General features: G+C 49.5%; 5 protein-coding genes across 5 annotated transcripts; 3 read left to right on the forward strand and 2 right to left on the reverse strand.

Annotated features, from left to right (window-relative positions):
* The first annotated feature begins 92 nt into the window (after window positions 1–92).
* EI90DRAFT_3093542 (CDP-alcohol phosphatidyltransferase-domain-containing protein) lies at window positions 93–1,645 on the forward strand. The gene is made up of 7 exons (XM_039062481.1): window positions 93–292; window positions 342–810; window positions 867–993; window positions 1,048–1,133; window positions 1,187–1,255; window positions 1,308–1,399; window positions 1,454–1,645. Coding segments are annotated over exons 1-7 (957 nt in total). The 5' UTR covers window positions 93–290; the 3' UTR covers window positions 1,566–1,645.
* On the reverse strand, window positions 1,622–5,564 carry EI90DRAFT_3186603 (uncharacterized protein; the record flags this gene model as incomplete). The annotated part of the gene is made up of 10 exons (XM_039066380.1): window positions 1,622–1,777; window positions 1,827–1,937; window positions 1,995–2,165; window positions 2,216–2,634; window positions 2,684–2,829; window positions 2,882–2,954; window positions 3,009–3,155; window positions 3,207–3,422; window positions 3,570–3,878; window positions 3,930–5,564. 10 exons carry the CDS (start codon window positions 5,562–5,564, stop codon window positions 1,678–1,680), a joined length of 3,327 nt encoding a protein of 1,108 aa, XP_038908046.1. The 3' UTR covers window positions 1,622–1,677.
* Window positions 5,565–7,228: 1,664 nt separating this feature from the next.
* Window positions 7,229–7,578, forward strand: EI90DRAFT_2951534 (NADH-ubiquinone reductase complex 1 MLRQ subunit-domain-containing protein; the record flags this gene model as incomplete). The annotated part of the gene is made up of 3 exons (XM_039055408.1): window positions 7,229–7,243; window positions 7,306–7,387; window positions 7,457–7,578. Coding segments are annotated over 3 exons (219 nt in total), but the record flags the coding sequence as incomplete, so codon positions are not given.
* Window positions 7,579–11,128: 3,550 nt separating this feature from the next.
* On the forward strand, window positions 11,129–13,115 carry EI90DRAFT_3093549 (uncharacterized protein). Its single transcript, XM_039062482.1, has 10 exons — window positions 11,129–11,219; window positions 11,278–11,500; window positions 11,548–11,671; window positions 11,695–11,770; window positions 11,803–11,835; window positions 11,888–12,027; window positions 12,113–12,137; window positions 12,185–12,297; window positions 12,352–12,560; window positions 12,617–13,115. The coding sequence occupies exons 1-10, from the start codon at window positions 11,161–11,163 to the stop codon at window positions 12,965–12,967; spliced, it is 1,353 nt and encodes a 450-aa protein (XP_038908048.1). The 5' UTR covers window positions 11,129–11,160; the 3' UTR covers window positions 12,968–13,115.
* A 66-nt stretch (window positions 13,116–13,181) lies between these two features.
* Window positions 13,182–17,727, reverse strand: EI90DRAFT_3159959 (nucleoporin Nup120/160-domain-containing protein; the record flags this gene model as incomplete). Its single annotated transcript, XM_039066258.1, has 10 exons — window positions 13,182–13,346; window positions 13,398–13,487; window positions 13,546–13,757; window positions 13,823–13,972; window positions 14,028–14,175; window positions 14,229–14,393; window positions 14,467–14,671; window positions 14,723–15,005; window positions 15,063–17,111; window positions 17,163–17,727. The coding sequence occupies 10 exons, from the start codon at window positions 17,725–17,727 to the stop codon at window positions 13,182–13,184; spliced, it is 4,032 nt and encodes a 1,343-aa protein (XP_038908049.1).
* Window positions 17,728–18,921: the final 1,194 nt, after the last annotated feature.

Raw genomic sequence — 18,921 nt, forward strand, 5'->3', positions numbered from 1 at the left:
TACGATAGGCTCGAGGACCGGTAATCAAAGGAATAGATGGTGCGGCGCGTTCTCACAAGCTTGGACAAGCCTTAAGCAACTGTTCGACCAGACATCGTTGAGATGAAGCAGGCAGCGGGTTGCAGGCTTTGGCGGCTAGCCTCTATCAACGCTACAGATCACTGTAGAGGGTCTGGACACAAACACACTTTATATTTCAGAGGTCGGGTCCAGCCTAGAAATGGCGGAAGCTGCCAGTTGAATCGGCTGCCTATTTAGATGCGTGTCAAAGGTTGCCCAACACACACACTATGTACGTATATCTGCACACATGCCTTTCTATGTTTAACCCTCTTACTTAGGGCAGGCCGATATTCAAGTACACGGTTACCCGTGCAATGTGGCTACTCCGCAACCCCAACGTTTCGGTTCACCTCCATCCTCGAGCATAGTCGCGTTGGCCTGGTTGCACGGCCATCCAGAATTCGCGTAACACCCAAAATAATAACTTTTCAGAAGCAAACAAGTTTACTCTTCTCATGGTCCCCACATCGCGATTTTTCTCAGCTCCGGAAGAATGACCCCAGCGACTTGGCCTCGCAGCCAGTTGTATCTGGGAGATCTCATTCAAGGACTGAGCAGAATGACAGCCCATCATCACTAAGCTCTTCCGAAACAACTGGCCTGCCTCTTCGGGAAAACATCTACACACTCCCAAATATCATTACAGCATCCAGAATCCTAGCATGCCCCATCCTTGGCTGGTCCATCCTGCAAGGGGACTTCAGGAATGCAACATTGCTTCTTGCTTATGCTGGTGTCTCTGACTGGGTACCAATTCCATCTGACGGCCGTCGCATTGAATGCCTGATCCTGGACTTGCACAGGTCGATGGATACTTAGCGCGGAAATACAACATGCATACCGTCCTTGGCACCATTCTTGATCCAGCCGCGGACAAAATTCTCATGACTACCCTTGTTGTTACGCTTGCCATCAAAGGACTGCTGTCAGGTGCGACTTCTGGAAGGAGGGCTTGAGGATTATCCTCACGTCAATTGTCTATAGTTCCCCTGGCCGCCATCATCTTGGGACGAGACTTAGCGCTCAGTATATCTGCGTTTTACATTCGATATCAATCGCTTCCTCCTCCAGTATGTTCCGTCCTGCTCCAACTCGCCACTCTAAGTGGATTGTTCCCTTTCAGAAAACTTTCATGCGTTACTGGGACTTCAGTATCCCTTCTGCCGAAGTTAGACCAACGATGATCAGCAAAGTAAGGGAGTCTCCAGGCGTCTCAGGGGTTTCCTGATGTTTTCTCTTTCAAGGTGAACACGGGTCTCCAACTTGCTCTTATGGCTGCCCTGACTATGAGTCCATTGTGGCCCACTGATATATCGATGCCATTGAGGATATTCGAGTATGCTGTTCTTTGCCCTCCTGCAAGCAAATTAGTACTCATAATCACTATAAGGTGGATTGTCGCTGGAACGACAGTTTGGAGTGGTGCTGGTTATCTATGGGCTAGGGACGGCTTCCGATATGTTGCTCGGAAGTCCATAACGAAAACCAGCTCAAAACCATAAAATTGTACTACAAAAGCAGACGTACTACATGTACTAATACAAATAAATTAATTACAATCCACATGTGAGGAATGCGACGAAATCATTGATATGATAAATACTGCCAAGGTTCTCAAGATTTTTGGGTCGCTCTCCGTTTTCTGACTTCTTCCAGCGCCCCTTGGACTGCTTGCTTGGAAGCGACATTGAGCAGCCAAGCTTCCCGTGCGGTTCTAAGCATAGTGTGAGTGTTCGGATACCAATGTCGAATCGGAAGCCTACTTCGTTCTATGCACGAAAATCACAGCCATAACAATGGTTCGAAGGGATTTATTCGTCCTTTTCGGAGGAGGGAAGCCGAGACGTGCTATCGATGCAAGGATACTCCTTTCACTAAATTCATCTGTGGTTAGTTCCATCTCTGACAATAGGTCAATTAATTAGCCGTACCCTACGTTGTGAGCCTCAAGAACCTTCAAGAGGTACACTTTCTGATATCCAAGATCCAACCTAAATGCATGTTCTCGTGTGCATCTTGCCTTCAGGTATCGAATTTGGAGCATCAACCCTTTGCACTCTTTATTGTGCACAAGCTTCAACTTCTCCAATGCCTCAGAGTCGCTAAATCATCACCTTAGAGGACCTGCTTCGCACAAATAAAACGCACTCACAGTGCTGAAGCAGTTCGGCTTTCCTCGACTTCCCGGACCTTCCGCTGCATTTCAACAAGTTGACTGTGCATCTGCCGAACGTGAGCTTGTGCCCTCTCAATGGTGAGCTTGTCCTCATGAGTCTTCGCCAACAGCCCAGCCCGTTCATTTTTAAGCAGGGCCACATCCTTTCGGATATTCTCTGCGTCTCTGCGAACTCTCTTGAGATCTGCTTCCAAAGTGGTTATTGTTCGCGCCACTTCCATACGCTCTTTTGCTAAGCGATTTTTCTCTAGTTCGGCGTCGTGCAATTCAACAGCTTGTTCCTGTAGCTGAAGTCGGAGGTCTTCAACCTCGGTTGCCCGGAGGTCGAGCTGGTGTCTGCGATCATTGTGTGCAGCTTGAGACTTGGACAACTGGTTTCGTATTGCTTCGGTGTCCTAACGGAGCCCATAAGCAAGGTATCATGCTGGCAGTTAGATGACTTACTTCAGTGGCTTTGGTAAACTTCCGCTGGAGCTCTGCCTGTTCTGCGATGAGTGTATCCCGTTCACTGCGTAAAGTATCGAGTAGGGCTTGGTTTCCTGAGAACTTTTTAGTCAGCTCTTGGATCTTCTCCTCTGCACCAGATTGTTCTAATGCCAAGTATCAGCAGCTGGTACAAAGCAGTACAAAGTATAAACAGACCCCGAAGTTCGGACTCCAATTTTCGGCTAACGCGCTTGGCCTTCTGAAGCTCCTCGCGAACATCAGTCATATGCTAGGTATGCCATGAATAAAGATGGACTTAATGGGTCAAAAGGTGGGGACTTACAGCCTCGGTCTGACTCAGTTTGGCCACGATATTTGCTTTTTCCCTCTCTACGCGCTTCTGTTCCGTGTTGATGGAACGAAGCTTATTCCTCTCCTCGCGAAGGTCGCTTTCTATTGCCAAAATCGACTTCCGTGCACGATCCAATTCCTATTCTCAAGTCAACAGGCAACATATTCAGAAGAAATGAGTAAAACCGACCATTTGTAGCATTTCTTTCTCGCGCTCAGATTCATTCTGAATCCTCTTGGCATCCTCATTGGCTTTTCGACGCTCCTGCTCCAGCTTACCCGACTCGACTTTGATCTCTGCATTGAGGCGGCTTGCTGCATCTCGAAGAACAGTTTTCTCATTGATATGTGCCTGCTTCTCTGCCGCCCACTGCGATCTGAGGGTAGTCAATTCATGATTCACTTGCTCCAGTGCCTCTCGCAAGTGGATGCGCGACTTGTCAGGGTCATCAGTGGTCATATCCGCATCAACGAAGCTGAAACGATTTTCGGTGGGCGAACCTCAATAACACAATTGGGGGGCTTACCTTGCCGAAGGATTGGAAGCCAAGACCAACAAATTAGAAGCATCAAATCGACGGCCACATTGTCCACATTTACACCGCTGCAAACGCTTACGGATACGATCTTCACTTCGTTTACAAGCGCCCACTTCTTTCTCCAGCTCGTCAACTCTCCCTCGAGACGCTTGGAGGGCTTCGGTAAGCTTAACGACGCTCAGGCCTGCTTCACCAAGTTCGTTGACCATTTGGTCGAGATTTTCGCCTGCTTCGTCAAGTTGCTCATGCAGCTCCTGAATGCGGGCGACATACGGCTGGATGTCCACGCTCCCTGAGATCGAAGCATTTTGAAGCCATGAGAGCTGTATGGGGAACTGAGCGAAATGATACTGCACAGTATGATGAGGGCTTACGTCTCTAAGCGCTCCTCCGGGCGTCCTTGGTGTCTTCAACAACGACGGCGTAGTCCACCCCCGCATCGTCCCAAAGCTTGCATTCCCTTTCATAGGCGTGCGAGTATTGGGGTTCGTCGATGCTATATCCTGAAGTGCGCTTTGCAAAGTAGTGACTTGCTCCTGCAACTCTTTGTTATCCGCTTCCAGGGCCTCGATGCGCATCGTCTTGGCTTTCTTGATAGCTTCAAGCGCAGGCGATTCTTTCATAGCATGCTCGAGTCGGCCAATTTCACGTTCGGCGTCCTCCAGCTGGGCTTCGAGGTCCGAGACGATGCGCTCGTGCTCTGCTTGGGAGACAGGAAGGGTTCCTTCTGCGACAGTTGTGGACGATCCAGATGTCGATGAGACGTCCTCCGCCTCATGACTGTCCGAAGGATTCCCAAGCTTGGCTCGGGCATGGGCAGCCTCAAGTTGAGCCTGTTCACGTTCCTTTGAAAGAAACTCGACCTTCCTGCGATACACCCGTATATCTTCATCCGCGATCTGAAGTTTCTCCTCACTTTCCTTGAGAGCTGCCTCCATCTGACGAACCTGTTCCTCCATTAAAGCCTCGTGAGACATCGCATTGGCAAGGTCATTGTCCATCGCTTGGATCTCCTGGTCCTGCTGTTCAAAAAGCATTTGTCTTTCCGCCAGCTTGGCTTCCAGAGCGATCAGCTTCTTGCGATCTTCGGAAGTACGAATCTCGCCCTCTTCCTGTAAGCGTTTGACGTTAGCCCTCTCGTTCGCGAGGTTGTCCTCCAGCCTCTCGACATCCCCCTCAAGCTTCGCAGCAGAACTACCTAGAATTACGACTTGCTCCTTTAGATCATTCGCCTCGCGCGTCGCCTTGACCAACTCCACTTCAACCTTCGTCTTCGCGTCCCTCAGTGCTTCAGCATTCTCCTCGGCTTCACGCACTCGCTCGGCTTCATGCCCTTCCTTGACCAGTCTCGTGCGCAGCGACTTCACCTGCTCCTCCGTGTTATCTAGTTTGGCTTGCATTTCATTGATGATGGCCTCTGCCCCTTCCGTAAGCTCCTTCGCACTCTTTGCGTGCAGTTCGGTGCGTCGCTTGAGTTCTTCCTCAGCCTTCTTGACACGCAACTCTAATGATTCGACTTGTTTTTCTTGATTCTCGTCACGTTTGCGGAACTCCTTCGCCATCTCATCCATCTTCTCCACTTCATCCCTTAGTTCATCGCGCTCTGCCTGCATTTGAGCCAAGTCCTCTTGGAGTGCTTGCACAATGTCAGACAGAACCTTGGCGGATTTTGGGGATGCGCTCTCGCCTCGTACGTCTTGTTGCTGCCCAAGAAGTCCCTGGAGACGTTTGTTCTCCTCGCTCAAGTGTTTATTCAGCCCATGCAGGTATGTGTTGAGCTTGAGATGATTAAATTTAGCCCCTATGTCGGTCGTAGGGTCGAAAGATGCATTGGCTCGGGCATGTGTGGCCAGATCGTGCGAAGACGCGGTGGAGATAAAGGATGTGTCTTTCTCTGCCAAGCCCGGTGTGTACACTTGTGAAAGTGGGTGTGAAAGCCGTGGCTTCGCTCGAGGATGCGGTGTAGGTGCTGCGAAACGAGGTCTATTGGTTGTTTGGACGAGCGACATCAGAAAAGACCTGTGTCGGTCGGCTGGGGTGATAGCAGGGTGGTAAGGCGCGAGGATCTTGGCACTTGGGGTAGAAGTGGGCAGCGAATGAGGGACTGCAGGGGAGTCAGTGATATCTTGAGATTCAGTTGATGACTGGGGAGAAGGGGTTTTGTGATCACGAAGAATGCCTTAGGCGCGATTTGTCAGTGGGGGGAACCAATGATAATCAAGAGCTCACCTTTGAGGGGTTGACGAGTTGTGGAAGGTTTTGCTGAATGGTGCCCTCGCACGTCGGAGCCTCCTTCCCCCAATTCTCCAGCTTCAGTGTCATTTTCAACAGCAGGTGATGGAGGAAGCTCGATGTCTGCTGCATGGAGACGCGAGCTTACCGCACGAGGCATTGGCGTTTCGGGAATATCTTCGCTCCGCGAACGGGAGAAAGACCTTGAAGGCGCAGAAACCTCAGACAAGTCATCCCGGAAGGAAACGGCATGCCGTGGTTTAGGAATTGGCGTAGCTTCAATGTCTTCATTGTGTGCTGAGTTTGGGGTAGCTGAAGGTGACGCGGAGGTCTGTACCGAGTTACTAGACAACGAGCTTGGAGTGTTGAGAAAATCCTCGCGGAGACGTGGCATGGGTCTTCGTTTGGATACGTAGATGGAGTTGCGTAAAGGACTCGAAGGGGTCGACTCAACCTGGTATGATTTGAGAATCAGAAGCAGCGAGTGACAGACCAATGCTCACTTCAACTTCTGGTACGGGACTTGGAGACTTGTGCACCGATGATAAACTGACAGACTCAAGCGCGTCTTCCAGGGATAGATTCTGCTCCCCAGGCAAACCCAGTATTGATCCTAACGAGAGATCCATGCTTTCCTCCATGAGACTTGGTCCGTCGATAACAAGAGATGCAATGTCTTGAGCAGATGAAGCAGGGTCAATTCTGCTGATCTCAAAAGACTCTTCACGAAGTTCACTTCGCTTCATGACAGCTGTGCCACTGGACAGTATGGATGCTGCGAATCTTTCATTAGACGAGATTGTAACACCAGTGTAGCGCGAAGCGCGTAATTGAGATAATCCAGCAGGTGTATGTTGAGAAGGACCAGCCATGAGTGTTGTTTCTCTCGAAACGACCTCAGCAAAGGGTGAAATTGAAAGACTAGTGGATGAATCGTTCATTCCAGAATGCTCAAACATCTCCAATTCGGGAAGTGAAGGGAGTTCTACATCGTCAGCGGCTTCAAGACGACGCATGACACGCGAAGGTGTCTCGTAAGGGAATGGGTTCATCGCGTCCGACGCGAAAGGGTCGAGGTCTTGAATTGTTTTGTTGAACAGTGTTGAGCCGAGTTTGGAGTTATTTAGAGCCGGAGATACGGATCCAGTTTTTCCTCGTGACTCTTCGGAGCTTATATTCATTTGTTGAATCCCGGTCAGTTCCATCTGAAGGAAAACATAAAAAGCCTTGGCCAAGCTCCCCAATCTTTTTCGATTCTCTCTTTTACTCACTCAATAATTATGGTTATTGCTCAGGCTGCTCGCAAGGCAAGCATTCTTATTTAGAAACTGCTCTTTTGAACTGACGTCCGCGTTGCAGACTGTTTGGCAGGTAACGCTTCACATTTCTTCATTTCGAGGTGACGCGGACAACTCCTCACATCAATCCTCCCGTATAGACTTGGTTTGCTGTAGAGGTAAGGACAACGGGAGCTCCTCAACACCATTATAAACCAGACAAATCATCTCTTCGCTCTAGGCTATCCCAATCTACGCTGTCGTAGGTCTCGCTTGCGGCGGCGCTGGCTGGTACGTGTCCCGCTTGGCCCGCCACCCCGACGGTGAGATAGCATCCTTCTTATCCCTCTTACCAATTTCCTGATGTTATCCACCTCTCCTGCCGAATTTAGTCGTCTGGGACCGCAAGAACAACCCGACTCCTTGGAACGATGTTACGCCGAACATGAACACCAAATTGATGGATCACAGTGGAACACTTTCCGACAGGTACGCTTGTTCTCGCCAATTCTAGTACTGGGAACGAAGTCTAAAACTCCAATTCAATTAGCTGGGTTCGTCGCCGCTTGTAAACCGTTTCTTCACTATCAAACGACTGCAAGTCTGTGTTTCATCTTACCTGGATGTTTGGACAAGATCCACCCGTTTCATTCTAGATATCATTTCGCTGTCGCACATGTTTCTTTGCATCGCACGTTTGTACTTCCGGATCCGTTCTGACAGTCTCATAATCACACCGCCTATTTGTCATATTCAACACTAATTCCTTTTCTGAGCCGAGCCTTTGGCTTCCATTATGTAACGTGTGAAAAGTTACCTCATGAAGTGAGACTAGAAAAACAAGAGGCCCCAGGATCGTCACCACCAAATAGTTACGTACAACCACAAAGTCGAGCATACGGACGTCTTCATCGAGTTCGGATAATGCCTGCTGCAACCAGTTTCTGAATCTTTTCGCGAACGATAGGGTTCTTCATATGATCTTGAAGTGCCTTGGGATCCTGTTGCGCCTGCTGCAAGATCTACACGTACAACAATAACATCAAGGGTACAATGTGCCAGAAGCCGGCGGGGTCAAAAAACCCACCTGCTGCATGATAGGGTCTTGCATGATAGAAGCCACCTCCGGATCTCTCATCGCCCGCTGAAGCGTCTCCTCTTCAGTCTCGCCTTCGCGCTGGGTATATATCGCTATCGAAATCTTCTGCAGCTCCTGCTCGATTTCACGGACGTGCTTGTGTTCGGTGTCAGCATCGGCTGCCTGTCATGTCCCAATTGAGTCCTTGAGCAAGGAATTAACAGTTTAAATGATGAACATACTTTGTGGCAGGCCTCCATAGCTTTAGTGTACTCACGCATGCCATACAGGACGGTTGCTTTTCGAATGTGTCCCTTGACTGATTCGTTGGTCGCCATGTCAGATAGGTGGCGAATGCGACAAGAACGATATACAGACCAAAAGCAGGGTCAATTTCAATCGCCTTTTCGGCGTCCTTCAACGCCTCCGGGAGAGCAGCGAGCTTTGTATACGCCGCGGCACGGTTATTGTATGCTTTTGGATCCTCGGGGTCACGCTTAATGGCTTCTGTGTACGACTTGACTGATTCTGCAAAGTCACCAGCCTGGACACACCACATAACATGAGTATGTAGAGAAGTAATGGCTGAATGGACAGGTTACCTTGAAGAGCGCATTACCCTCTTCGCGGGCGACGGCTGATAATTCAGGATTTATGTACGCCTGAAGGTCGCGCTCCCTCTTGAGTTTCTGTGCCTGTGATTCAGAAGATGGGTCAAACAGTACGCTCGTAGGCAAATACAACTACCGACGCACTTCATTCAATTTTCCCAAAATGTCGGGAGTCCGGTGTTCCGCCAGGCTCTTCCCGTAGAACTTGATGGCACTCTCCAAATCATCCAATTTGGCATAAGAAGTCCCTATGCGCCCAAATGCTTTCGCGATCAATCTATAGTCGGCACGTATCTTCGAGAGAATACAGTGAACATGATATTAAGATCCAGAGCTTCCGGAACTCACAGATCTTCCTTCATCAATGGCCTTCTCACAAACCTCGATCGATTTTTGATAATCGCCATCCTCAAAGTGTGCCGCTACGAAGAAAGAATAAGTATACATATGCGGCCAATTCAGAAAAACTCACCGGCTAAATTGGTTAGGAAAGTGATATCTTTGGGCCACTTATCCCAGGCAGCAAGAAAATGCTTTTCTGCATTCTCAAAATCGCGCCTCTTATATGCCGAGTTGCCGAGTTGCTTCTCCTTCAATGCTTCGGCCTTATCCTTCGCCTCTTCGTCATCCTCTCCTGCCCCAGACATGGGTGCATCAACTGGCTCCGATGCGGGCGCCGGAGGAGGCTGGTGTTTGCTAGAAGAGGCGGGTTTGGGAGATGTTGGATGATTAGAGGTGGAGGCAGATGGGGTGGGAGGAACGGGGGACGAAGGCTCGAACCCTTGTGGAACCTCGTCCGAGCCCCCAGGACGGGCAAACCCCTGCATATCAATGCCCATGAGAACACCCATTACTTGTATCATCCGCGGGTCTTTGAATGCACTATAACACAATATTAGCACATAAATACGATCCTTTCTGGGAGGAAGCGCTCACGAGGCTGCCAATTGAGGATTCATTTGGATCGTTTGTAGCTTCAGATCCCACGTCAACAAGAAGAAAGAACATGAATTGCGACCGCGTACCTGAGCTACGAAACCTTGATCGGCGAGAAGAGGGGCAGTCGTGGGGTTCGCTGCCAGCTTAGAAAACAAGTTTGGGTCCTTGAATAATTTCCCAATGCCAATATCTCCAGATTCCGCCTCTACCCGAGTCTTAGACTTACATTATCCGCGAAAAGGGTGTAGGGAGCTTACTTTTCGCGTCTACAACCTCCTTCAAACCTTTCGTCAGGGCCGGTGATGGCGAATCCCCTTCAAGCTTAATACCCTCGTCATATGCAGCTATGGCATCGTCCCACCGTCTAAGGCCATGCAAGGCAGCCCCCTTACGGGAATAACCTTTACTCCAGGAAGGATTGACTCGGATGCACTGGCCAAGAAGTGTTAAATGCTAGTGATGACGTTGGTTGAACACTTACTTCTTCCGCGTCATCCAAAGCCTCCGTCCACTGCTTCTTCCCTGCTTTTGCAGCACTTCGATTGGAGTAGAGAACATGGTTCTTTGGATCGAGGGCGATTGCTTTGGTAAAGAGGTCAATAGCCTCGTCGTACTTCTTCGCAGCAAAAGCCTTGTTTCCCTGGTCTTTGAGTGTGTTTACCTGTTCCGCAGCGCTATCGTTAGACCTCCTCAACCGCAACGATAGAAGTTAGAGGCTCACGTCCGACATCAAGCAGCTCGATGGTTTTCTAGTACTTTCCAAGTGCCGCACTGCCACTGGGTTTTATTCGCTCCCGAAAGGCGAATTCGGAAATCTCCCGCCTGTGGGAAGCAGTTCTACGGCTTTACACTTTAGCCCCACGCACGATGAGTGAGCAGCACACGGCAGCGTCCTCCGAGCAACCTGTGCGGAGAAGGGCACGAAAGGCGATCAATTGTGAACCATGCCGTCTTCACAAGGTATGTCCGTGTCAATCTGGCTCTTTGATACATCGACTGAAATCTAAGGGAAAGCTCAAATGTAACCGAGCGAGACCGTGCAGCGGATGCGTAATGAGGGGCATACAAAGCCAATGCTATGCCGGAGAAGAGGATGCTGGCCCAAAGAGTACTGTTGCGTGAGTAATCTGCACCATCTGTAGCGACGTTGATACATAGACGAGATTGCTCGCCATAGGCCGGATCCTCTAGGAGAGCTCAGTCAAATGCAGCGTTCCATCGCTTCGCTACAAAATTACTACCGAGCTCAAAGGAGCCGCAGAAATACTTCGCCTGAACCTGAAGCCGCTGCTGCGCATGACATGTTATTGAATTCGTTGGAATATGATGGCTACTATGTTGGGGCAACGTGTCCAACAACCCCTCTCTTGAGATACTTCAAGGTATTCTATTATCCCTTCTCCCTTCTGCTGATTACCAGTGTTATGACCCCATTTAGAACTACGACACTGAGACTAACCAATCGCCTATGCGAATGGCCGAACCTGATGAGTTGACCTGTCGAGATCTACTTCCACAACTTCCAAGGTCTGAATTTTCCTCATGCACTGCTGAATAAAGATTTGATAGGTCGAATCCCCTACAGCAAAGAAATTCTTCAACAGCTCGTTGAAATGTACATGACAGCGGGCACATGGATATGGTCTTATCTCGACGAGGTGGAATTAAAGCGCAGAGTTGACCGTTTTGTCGAGGAGGATGAGTTAGATGACATGACCCTCGCGACATTCTTTGCTATCTGCGGGACTGGACTTTATTATACGCCATGGCCGCACAATATCCTCAATGCATTTCCAGAACCTGCCATGGTGAGTTTGCCATTGCGTGTTCCGCTTATCCCTAACATCTCTTACAGGTAACTGGAGATCGCTTCCTAGCTTTGTCCACGGAAGTTCTGGAACGCCGAAACAGTGACTGGATACACCAACCGACTCTGGAGCTTCTTGAGTTGCATCTGCTTATGGCCCACTATTACAGTGGTGCTAAGCGGGGGATTCCGGAGAAGATATATATTCCCTCGCAAGCAAAATGATTGGCATTGCAACAGCCCTGGGACTCCACAGGGATCCTGAGCATTGGTGTATCCCCCCGAAGTTGCTTCCCGTCGGAGGTGGGCCTGGTGGAATGTGTTATCGTTCGAGAGGTAAGTAGTGCATCTGGTCCCAATCTTGGTCACACTCACCGGTTTCGCGAAGATATCACTGCATTCTCTTGGGAAGGCCCCCTTCAATCAGCAATAATTCCTTTGACACCCAGTTCCCCATGCCAGACTTCCAACAACCGGGTCAACTCGCCGCCGATGATTCTATTTTGCCGTATCTCTGTATCTTTCCGAGTGAGTTGCCCTCTTGTTGGAAGATGCGCGATTTGCTGATAATATGAGCTCCAGTACGCCCTTCTCGTTGGTCAGATATTGGAAGACCTGCATTGTGTCAAGCCAATGACGTTTCGAGACCATCAGCGCACATGATCAAGCGCTTTTGGATTGGCAGAAACACCTGGCCATCTGATCTGAGACTTGATGAGTTTGGCATCGCTTACGCGATGTCTCGTAACGCGAGCGAGAATATGGTGCGGCGCGGCGTTCAGTGCATGTATCTTTATGGTAATAACTGTCTGCTTCGTTTGCCCCAAAGTCACTGACCAATCCCGGTCTCAGGGCTGTGCAATCTCACTCGTCTCTGCATCAATCGCCCAACCATAATCACGACAGCTAAAGAAGCCGCAGCCGCTCATGATCGAATGGCCGGTGCAGCAGCCAAACTGGTCGCCTTGCACGCTCGTGCCACACCCGATTACGTCAACAACGCTGTTCTTACGGTCCCTGGTCATCTTGGACACGCCCCTTACAATATCTTCGCCTCTGCCGTATGTCCTTTTCACCTCTGTGACTCTCCATTTCTCATCATAGCTTCTATAATAAGATGTTCTATACTCACCAACTGCTTTCCAACCCTGATCAACCTGGCGCAGCACACTTCCGTTCCAATTTGAGTGAAGCTATCTCAACGTTTGGAAAAGTCCGCGAGATGCCCATCGCGGATCGATGCTTCAAGATTCTTGTCGCTTGTCACCCGCCTCCAGAAACGGACAGTGAGGAGAACCAGCAAGTCAGGCGCCAGCGCATCGCGGCCGTGAGGCGAGTGACGTTCCCGTATGTCAAACTAGCTGATGTTGCGGATATCGAGCATATTTACCCTGTAACGGGTGAAGGTGATATCGCACCAATTACTGCTAAACCAGAACATGAGCAAAGATCCTCTCTCGTTCATTAGCGAGCATTTCCTTGTATTTGTGGTTTTTTTTTATTTATGCGAGGTTGCTAGCCACCAAATGGGGATCCAGGTGAACAGCACCTAGACTTCTTGCGATGTACATACGCAGTATGAACTACATTATGGTATATCAATCGTCGTTACAGCATACTTTTGTTGTGAATTCAAATGCAACTGAATCAACCTTCAATCTTGCTCCACTTCTCAAGGTACGTTATCCGAGCAGAAAGTCCTTTCCTGAGCTGTTGGGCCATGCGATCGGTGGCTCGGGAAGGCCTTCCTTCCGCTCCTCAGTGGCAGCCAACAATACTTGGTCGATGAGGTTGTACGGTAGCCAGGTAAATGATGCTTGTGGAGTATTCACGCGGGCAGGTGCGGCCTGATCAAATTTGGTGAATCCAATGAAGTGGGAGAGTGCAACAGTACACACCCGCTGTACCATGGCAATACTGTAGGAGAGAGCCTGGGCGACTAGGCCATACTTCAATGACATTCGAATTAAATATTCTGGTTGATGATCCTATCCATATCGCCGTTAACATGTGCGCTGGGGTTCCCGTCAACTCATTTGGACTGACCATAAAAAACTTTGATAACCAAGCAGGCACTCTACTAAAAACGATCAAGATCAATAATTTTCTGCAATACGACCTTGTGATAACTCCAATCTCCGTCCATCGAATCGTAGGACTCCAAAGAAAGTCGCAAATACCGCCAAGCTCGTTGAGAGTTTGTGCCCTCCCAGCCCAACACTTGATCAGTAAATAACCAAGGGCATTCGAGTGGATCTCTGCGAGAAAAAGTCAGGCGCCGAGGACCCTGTTCCAAAGGACGATGCTCACATATCATCATCACCTTGTTCTGCTATCCGCATGCATCTCGAAGTCAAAATGCCAAAAATTGACGACATGTCCAGCCGGAATGTCCGTGCGTTGGACATTGCCAGGTCAAATAGTCCTAACTGAACATAGTGCGCAATGATATCCTCTTTCGTCAACGTTCGCACTAGAGCAGCTGTCATCAGCCATTGCGTCAGGGGAACATGTGACAGACCCCTAACCTTGCAAATTAGGAGATTCTCGAGCAAGTCGAAGCTTAGACATCAAAAGTGTATATTCTCGTCTCATCTCAGAGATGGTGACAACCTCAAAGTTGATGCCAGCGGATGCAAAATACTCCTCCGGGATGTGCTGAGACACCTTCACGCGCTGATGTTATGAATTAGATGAGAGACCAGAAATGCGATAATACCAAAACTCACTACACTAGCTTCAGATGGAGGAGCGATATACTCGACCCAGGCATCATCGGTGTCAGCGAGTGATAGGGCGTTTATGGAAGTCAGCAAACTCATCGCTTGCAAAGTACCCATCTCGAGGAAGTCCAGATTCTGTAACAGCTGTATTTCACCCAGACGCCTGCTATGCTGGTACATGGCGGCAGCAGCTAAACCAGCGAGAAATTAACACTTCTGCAAAATAGAAACGAGTGAGACCCACCCCCCGGTAGTCGCCTCTGAAGATGTACCATCCATGTAGCACTTGGGCATAGTCGGGTTTCTGTCGAGGATCCGTATTCCGAGCCTTGAACAGAATTGCCTGTTCCACATCTGCTTGAAACCCAATGAAGTTCAGGCTCAAAAGCCGATTTATCTCGTCATTTTCGCACATAGCGGTAACAAGTTGTCGAACAAACTCGCTTTGCCTATTACAATGGTCACGAAGAGGTCCGCTTTACTGTTGATCCAATACTTACTGTTCATTTGACGGATTTCTGATTATAGTCTCATAAGCATCCTCATAAAGCCCAAGATCGACGTCTGCTTTGAATAGACGTAGCCAAAGATCACTGACTTCGAGTGGATCCGTGCACTCAAGAGCTAACCTCGCAAAACGAGCGACTTGCGCAGCAAGGGAAAATCCGTCAAACACTCCTATCAAATGTCGCCAGTATGAAAACAACGAATCAGGCGATACACCTGCGGGCAAAACTATGCGAAGAAGCTCGTCGTCTATCTGACAAGGTGCCCCAGTGGAGCCTATACAACTCCGGGGTGAGTGCTGATACAAACCCCACGAGTGGGCAGTTTGCTTACCAAAGCAGAACGCTATAGTTTCAAGCAGATCCGCGGCCTCTTCTGCACGCCCAAGGTCCAATAAAGTACGGCCCATTAAATACGCGACTGCTGGCGACCGAGGATACCATTGTGCAACCTCATTGGCGATCCCAGCAAATCCCAGTGTCCAAATTCGATGGATCAGCTGGACCTCTGCTTCTGAGACTTCCGGGGCGGCGAGCACACGTAAAAGGCCTGTGCTGAATAGGTATCTGTGCGCGGCCACTGAAGGAGGGACATGTGAAGGGAATGATAATGAAAGGGACGAGAGAAAGACATGAAGGAGGGAATAGGCGATGGTGTGGCGAGGACGAGAATATCCAGATACAGTCATATTCCGCATAAGCGATGCGACATCATCGTCTGCGAGCCGAGCGGAGGTCGCTTCTGGGTCACCTGCTGGGGAGATCGCGATATGATGCAAGAGTGAGATGCTTTGAACAGCTACGAAGGCCTGGCCCGCAATATGGCGCCATCCGGTCTGTGAATCCCGATCTCGTTCAATGATGAAGGCGAGAAGAGTGAAAAGGGGAAGTATGATGTCATAACGAGCCTTGATAGAGGTAGCGATGAACGATGTCAAAAGAGCGGTTTGCCAGCTGAGCGGTGGCGCATCAATAGACTCGGTCTCCTCATCCTGCTCCAGCTTGACCGTATCCAGACTGACCAGTGCTTGCAAGACCTCAACAATCGCACCTTCAACATCTGAGAAATGCGCAAGTTGGCCATTAACCCATGTCAACGTAGCGGTGGGTACAGCTTTCATTATATCTCCTTGGGAAACTTGGAGCATCAGATCGAGGTAGGAGCTCTTCGGATCCGATCGAACCACATCTAGTATACTCTGATCAAGCCTTGTCGCCTTAGCGCTGCCTAAACTCTCACGAAGAGTATGAGCAATCCGAGACAAGGCGACTGTCCCAGGGATCTGTAGGGCGTTCGTGTTCGTAACAGATTGATGCAGTTGCATAGCCTTATCTGTCTTCACGATTGCGCAAAGCCGTTCACGCTCTATCAAGAGTGGCTCGCCGAAATACGAAACACCAAGCTGAAGGGGCCACCGAGCTTGGCGCTCGATTTCACGGCAACGCGCAAGGAAACCTTCCCAGTCTCTTCGGAGCGTATTCCAATAAGGAACCCAGAGTTGCTCGCCAGTCTGTGGATCGACCACAAGATCGACGGTGCAACCGACAACTGATGCAATTTGCTCCGCAAGAGTCTGGTAGGTTGTTGACAAGATCGGGTGATGAGCCCCAGGGACACTCATGAGAGTCGATGAGTACTGTTGCAGGGCAGCTCTAAGTGTATACTTTGAAAATGAACCGGGTTGGAGTAATGCCCTTAGGTAGGAGTCGGTAAACGAGCCTTGAGGAAGATTCTTTTCTTCTGATCGAGGAGATGGAAAGTACGATTCCCCATCGCAATTCACGGAATTCCATGATGATGCAATTACTTCACCTTCCACATCAAAATCTGTATACTCAACCAGCGCACTCCCAGCATCATCCCAAAGGACCCAGAGCGTGTCGCCGGTGACGATAAAGTCACGAAGCTGTCGATACTGACTTGGTTCAGAACAATTTTTCGACCACAAATATTCCAAACTTCGCTGACCGCCATTATTCTTCTCGGAAAGGCCGTATAAGGAGAAAGAGCCGCCTTGAGTTTGTGGCATGAAAACCAAGATCTGAAGCGCCTCGTCAATTCTGTCACCTTCCTCAGGTGGAATAACCTGCAACAAACGCCTGGGTTCGGGCCCCAATATAGTAGCAGTACGCGAAGAGGATGCCTCACGGACCGAAGAATCTGGGATGAATGCTGGAACACCAATGCTGGCGACGCAGACCCCCGTCTCCCAGACACGAAGGGTTCGATCGCGATGAAGAGAGAAAACAACGAGGGAAGGAGAGGGGTTGGGGACGGTCGCAAACGATATGGTGTGAGAAGACCCTTGTCGGGGGCGAGTAAACGGGATGAGCGATGTCAATGTCAGGGACAACGGCGGTCGAAGAATCGTCTCCTTCCATGCTGGAATGCCAGTGAACATAACATTTATGTGTGGTTAAGGAAAGAACTTACCTGAGAATTCCGAGGCAGATGAAATCCGTACAGCATCCAAGTTCAGAATCCCACCGTCTCTTAACCCAATGAAAATACTTCCTGCCTCCTTCACATGCAAGGGCCCAGTAATGTTTTCGGGTGAATGTTTAAGATGGTATTCGGAGATCCAGTTGCGAGACGCGTAATCGTCCGACCACAGCTTGGGCGTCTGAAAGACCATGCGATAGACAGAACCATCCTCAGTTAGGGCTATGATGTGCACTTCGGGATCATCAAACACAACTGAAGGAGTAGGGAAGAGCCTAGAAGGAAAAGAGAAGCGTGTAGGTGGTGCATCAGTTGATAAGGAAGATAACTCTATCGTTCTTCGCCCATGCAACACGCGCAAAAGAACGTGTGCCTGTGGTTCACAAAGTATTGAACCCTCAGTAGCATGTTCAGGTAGGACATCCGTTGTATCCAGCTGACTCGTTTTTAAAGGCTCTGGAAGACGCTGACTCTGTATCGCCCGAACATTTGCCCTCGAAACAGGTAGTATTGAGGAGATGTGGGCAGTAGCAAGTGTGTAGAACGAGCTCTGCATATTGTTTGCCTGTGTTTGGGACGAGAATGAATGGCCCATTCTATTTATCATTGTTTGATGCCCAGGCTCCGTATTCTATCTTTGGCTATCCCAACCGAGCTGGGCCAGTTCTCATGATTATATAGGACACACCGAGGCGCAAACTGATGGATGGGTCCACAAAATACGGATTCCTGCCCGCCGTGCACACTTGGGGATAAAGGTGTTTTCTGTTCTGAGAAACTATAGTGGTGGGAACAGGGATACGCTGTCCAGGGGCAGCGCCTACACAAGGGCATGATTTGCTGGCACTTGAAGGCTCATTGTGCTCAGCAATTGATCATACCCAAGACAAGATATAGTCACCACGAGCTTTTCGCCACGAGAAATATAGGCAGCCCTACTGGCTAAATATCTCTAGCAGTTCTGGTTCAAGGCCCTTGACCTGGGTTGGTCATACACGATGCCGTGGTTAAATCGTGCTTAAGAGTTCCATACAGCGTCTCCCTGAATAGAACGGGTGGAAAAGACGCTTACATATATATTTTTAACCATCTTCGTTCCAGCCCTAGGCCTGCAGTATATGCCAGGCACGAGGGACATCATGTGCGGGAGCCCATGGCCACTCCGGAGCTGAAAACATCTACTCCTGTCCTGAATCTGATTCCTTTTTTCTCGAGTCCTTACTCTGCTGTGTATATAAGGGGAGCGACGCTTCGGCATCCAACAGTTCAGAAGCACTTTGTCCGTGTTATCCATTTGAATCCTCTCGTCATTCACTGATAACGATGCCTCCCGCTGCCACCACCGATGGTCGTAGCGCTCAAGCAATGGATGCGTCACCTCACAGGATCGGAATTATTGCTCACGAAAAGTTCAACATCGTCCTCGTGGGATGACAAAGTGCAATCCGAGATTTGGCTAAGTCCAAGCCCATCACGGCCGATCTCAACAAGCACATAACTCGTCTCCAACTAAGTCCCATCTCACACCACCAGGGATTTTCGGACAACCTGATCTCGGTAGCTGGTCATGGTTCGGGCTCGTGATCATGAAGGATGAAGGCGCGACCGAGACCAAAAAGAACTCTGACAGCTTCCCGATGACCTGGGAGAGCCGTTCCAGCCATATCGGAAGGCCGGTGTATTCTAGTTGTTCCAACAGCGTTTTTGATTAGAACAGTGAACTGATCCAGTCGCCTGAATTATGCATGAT

Source organism: Cantharellus anzutake (genome assembly GCF_015039405.1).
Source record: "Cantharellus anzutake strain C23 chromosome Unknown EI90scaffold_187, whole genome shotgun sequence".
NCBI lineage: Eukaryota > Fungi > Basidiomycota > Agaricomycetes > Cantharellales > Hydnaceae > Cantharellus > Cantharellus anzutake.

Excerpts from the sequence above, each read along its gene's own strand:
- EI90DRAFT_3093542 (XM_039062481.1), top strand. Across the intron at positions 811-866 it reads ATGCTGGTGTCTCTGACTGG|GTCGATGGATACTTAGCGCG; the intron begins GTACCAATTCCA and ends GGACTTGCACAG. Across the intron at positions 994-1,047 it reads CATCAAAGGACTGCTGTCAG|TTCCCCTGGCCGCCATCATC; the intron begins GTGCGACTTCTG and ends AATTGTCTATAG.
- EI90DRAFT_3093549 (XM_039062482.1), top strand. The coding sequence starts at position 11,161 with ATGCGAATGGCCGAACCTGATGAGTTGACCTGTCGAGATCTACTTCCA. Across the intron at positions 11,220-11,277 it reads CTACTTCCACAACTTCCAAG|CAAAGAAATTCTTCAACAGC; the intron begins GTCTGAATTTTC and ends AATCCCCTACAG. Across the intron at positions 11,771-11,802 it reads CACAGGGATCCTGAGCATTG|GTGGGCCTGGTGGAATGTGT; the intron begins GTGTATCCCCCC and ends TTCCCGTCGGAG.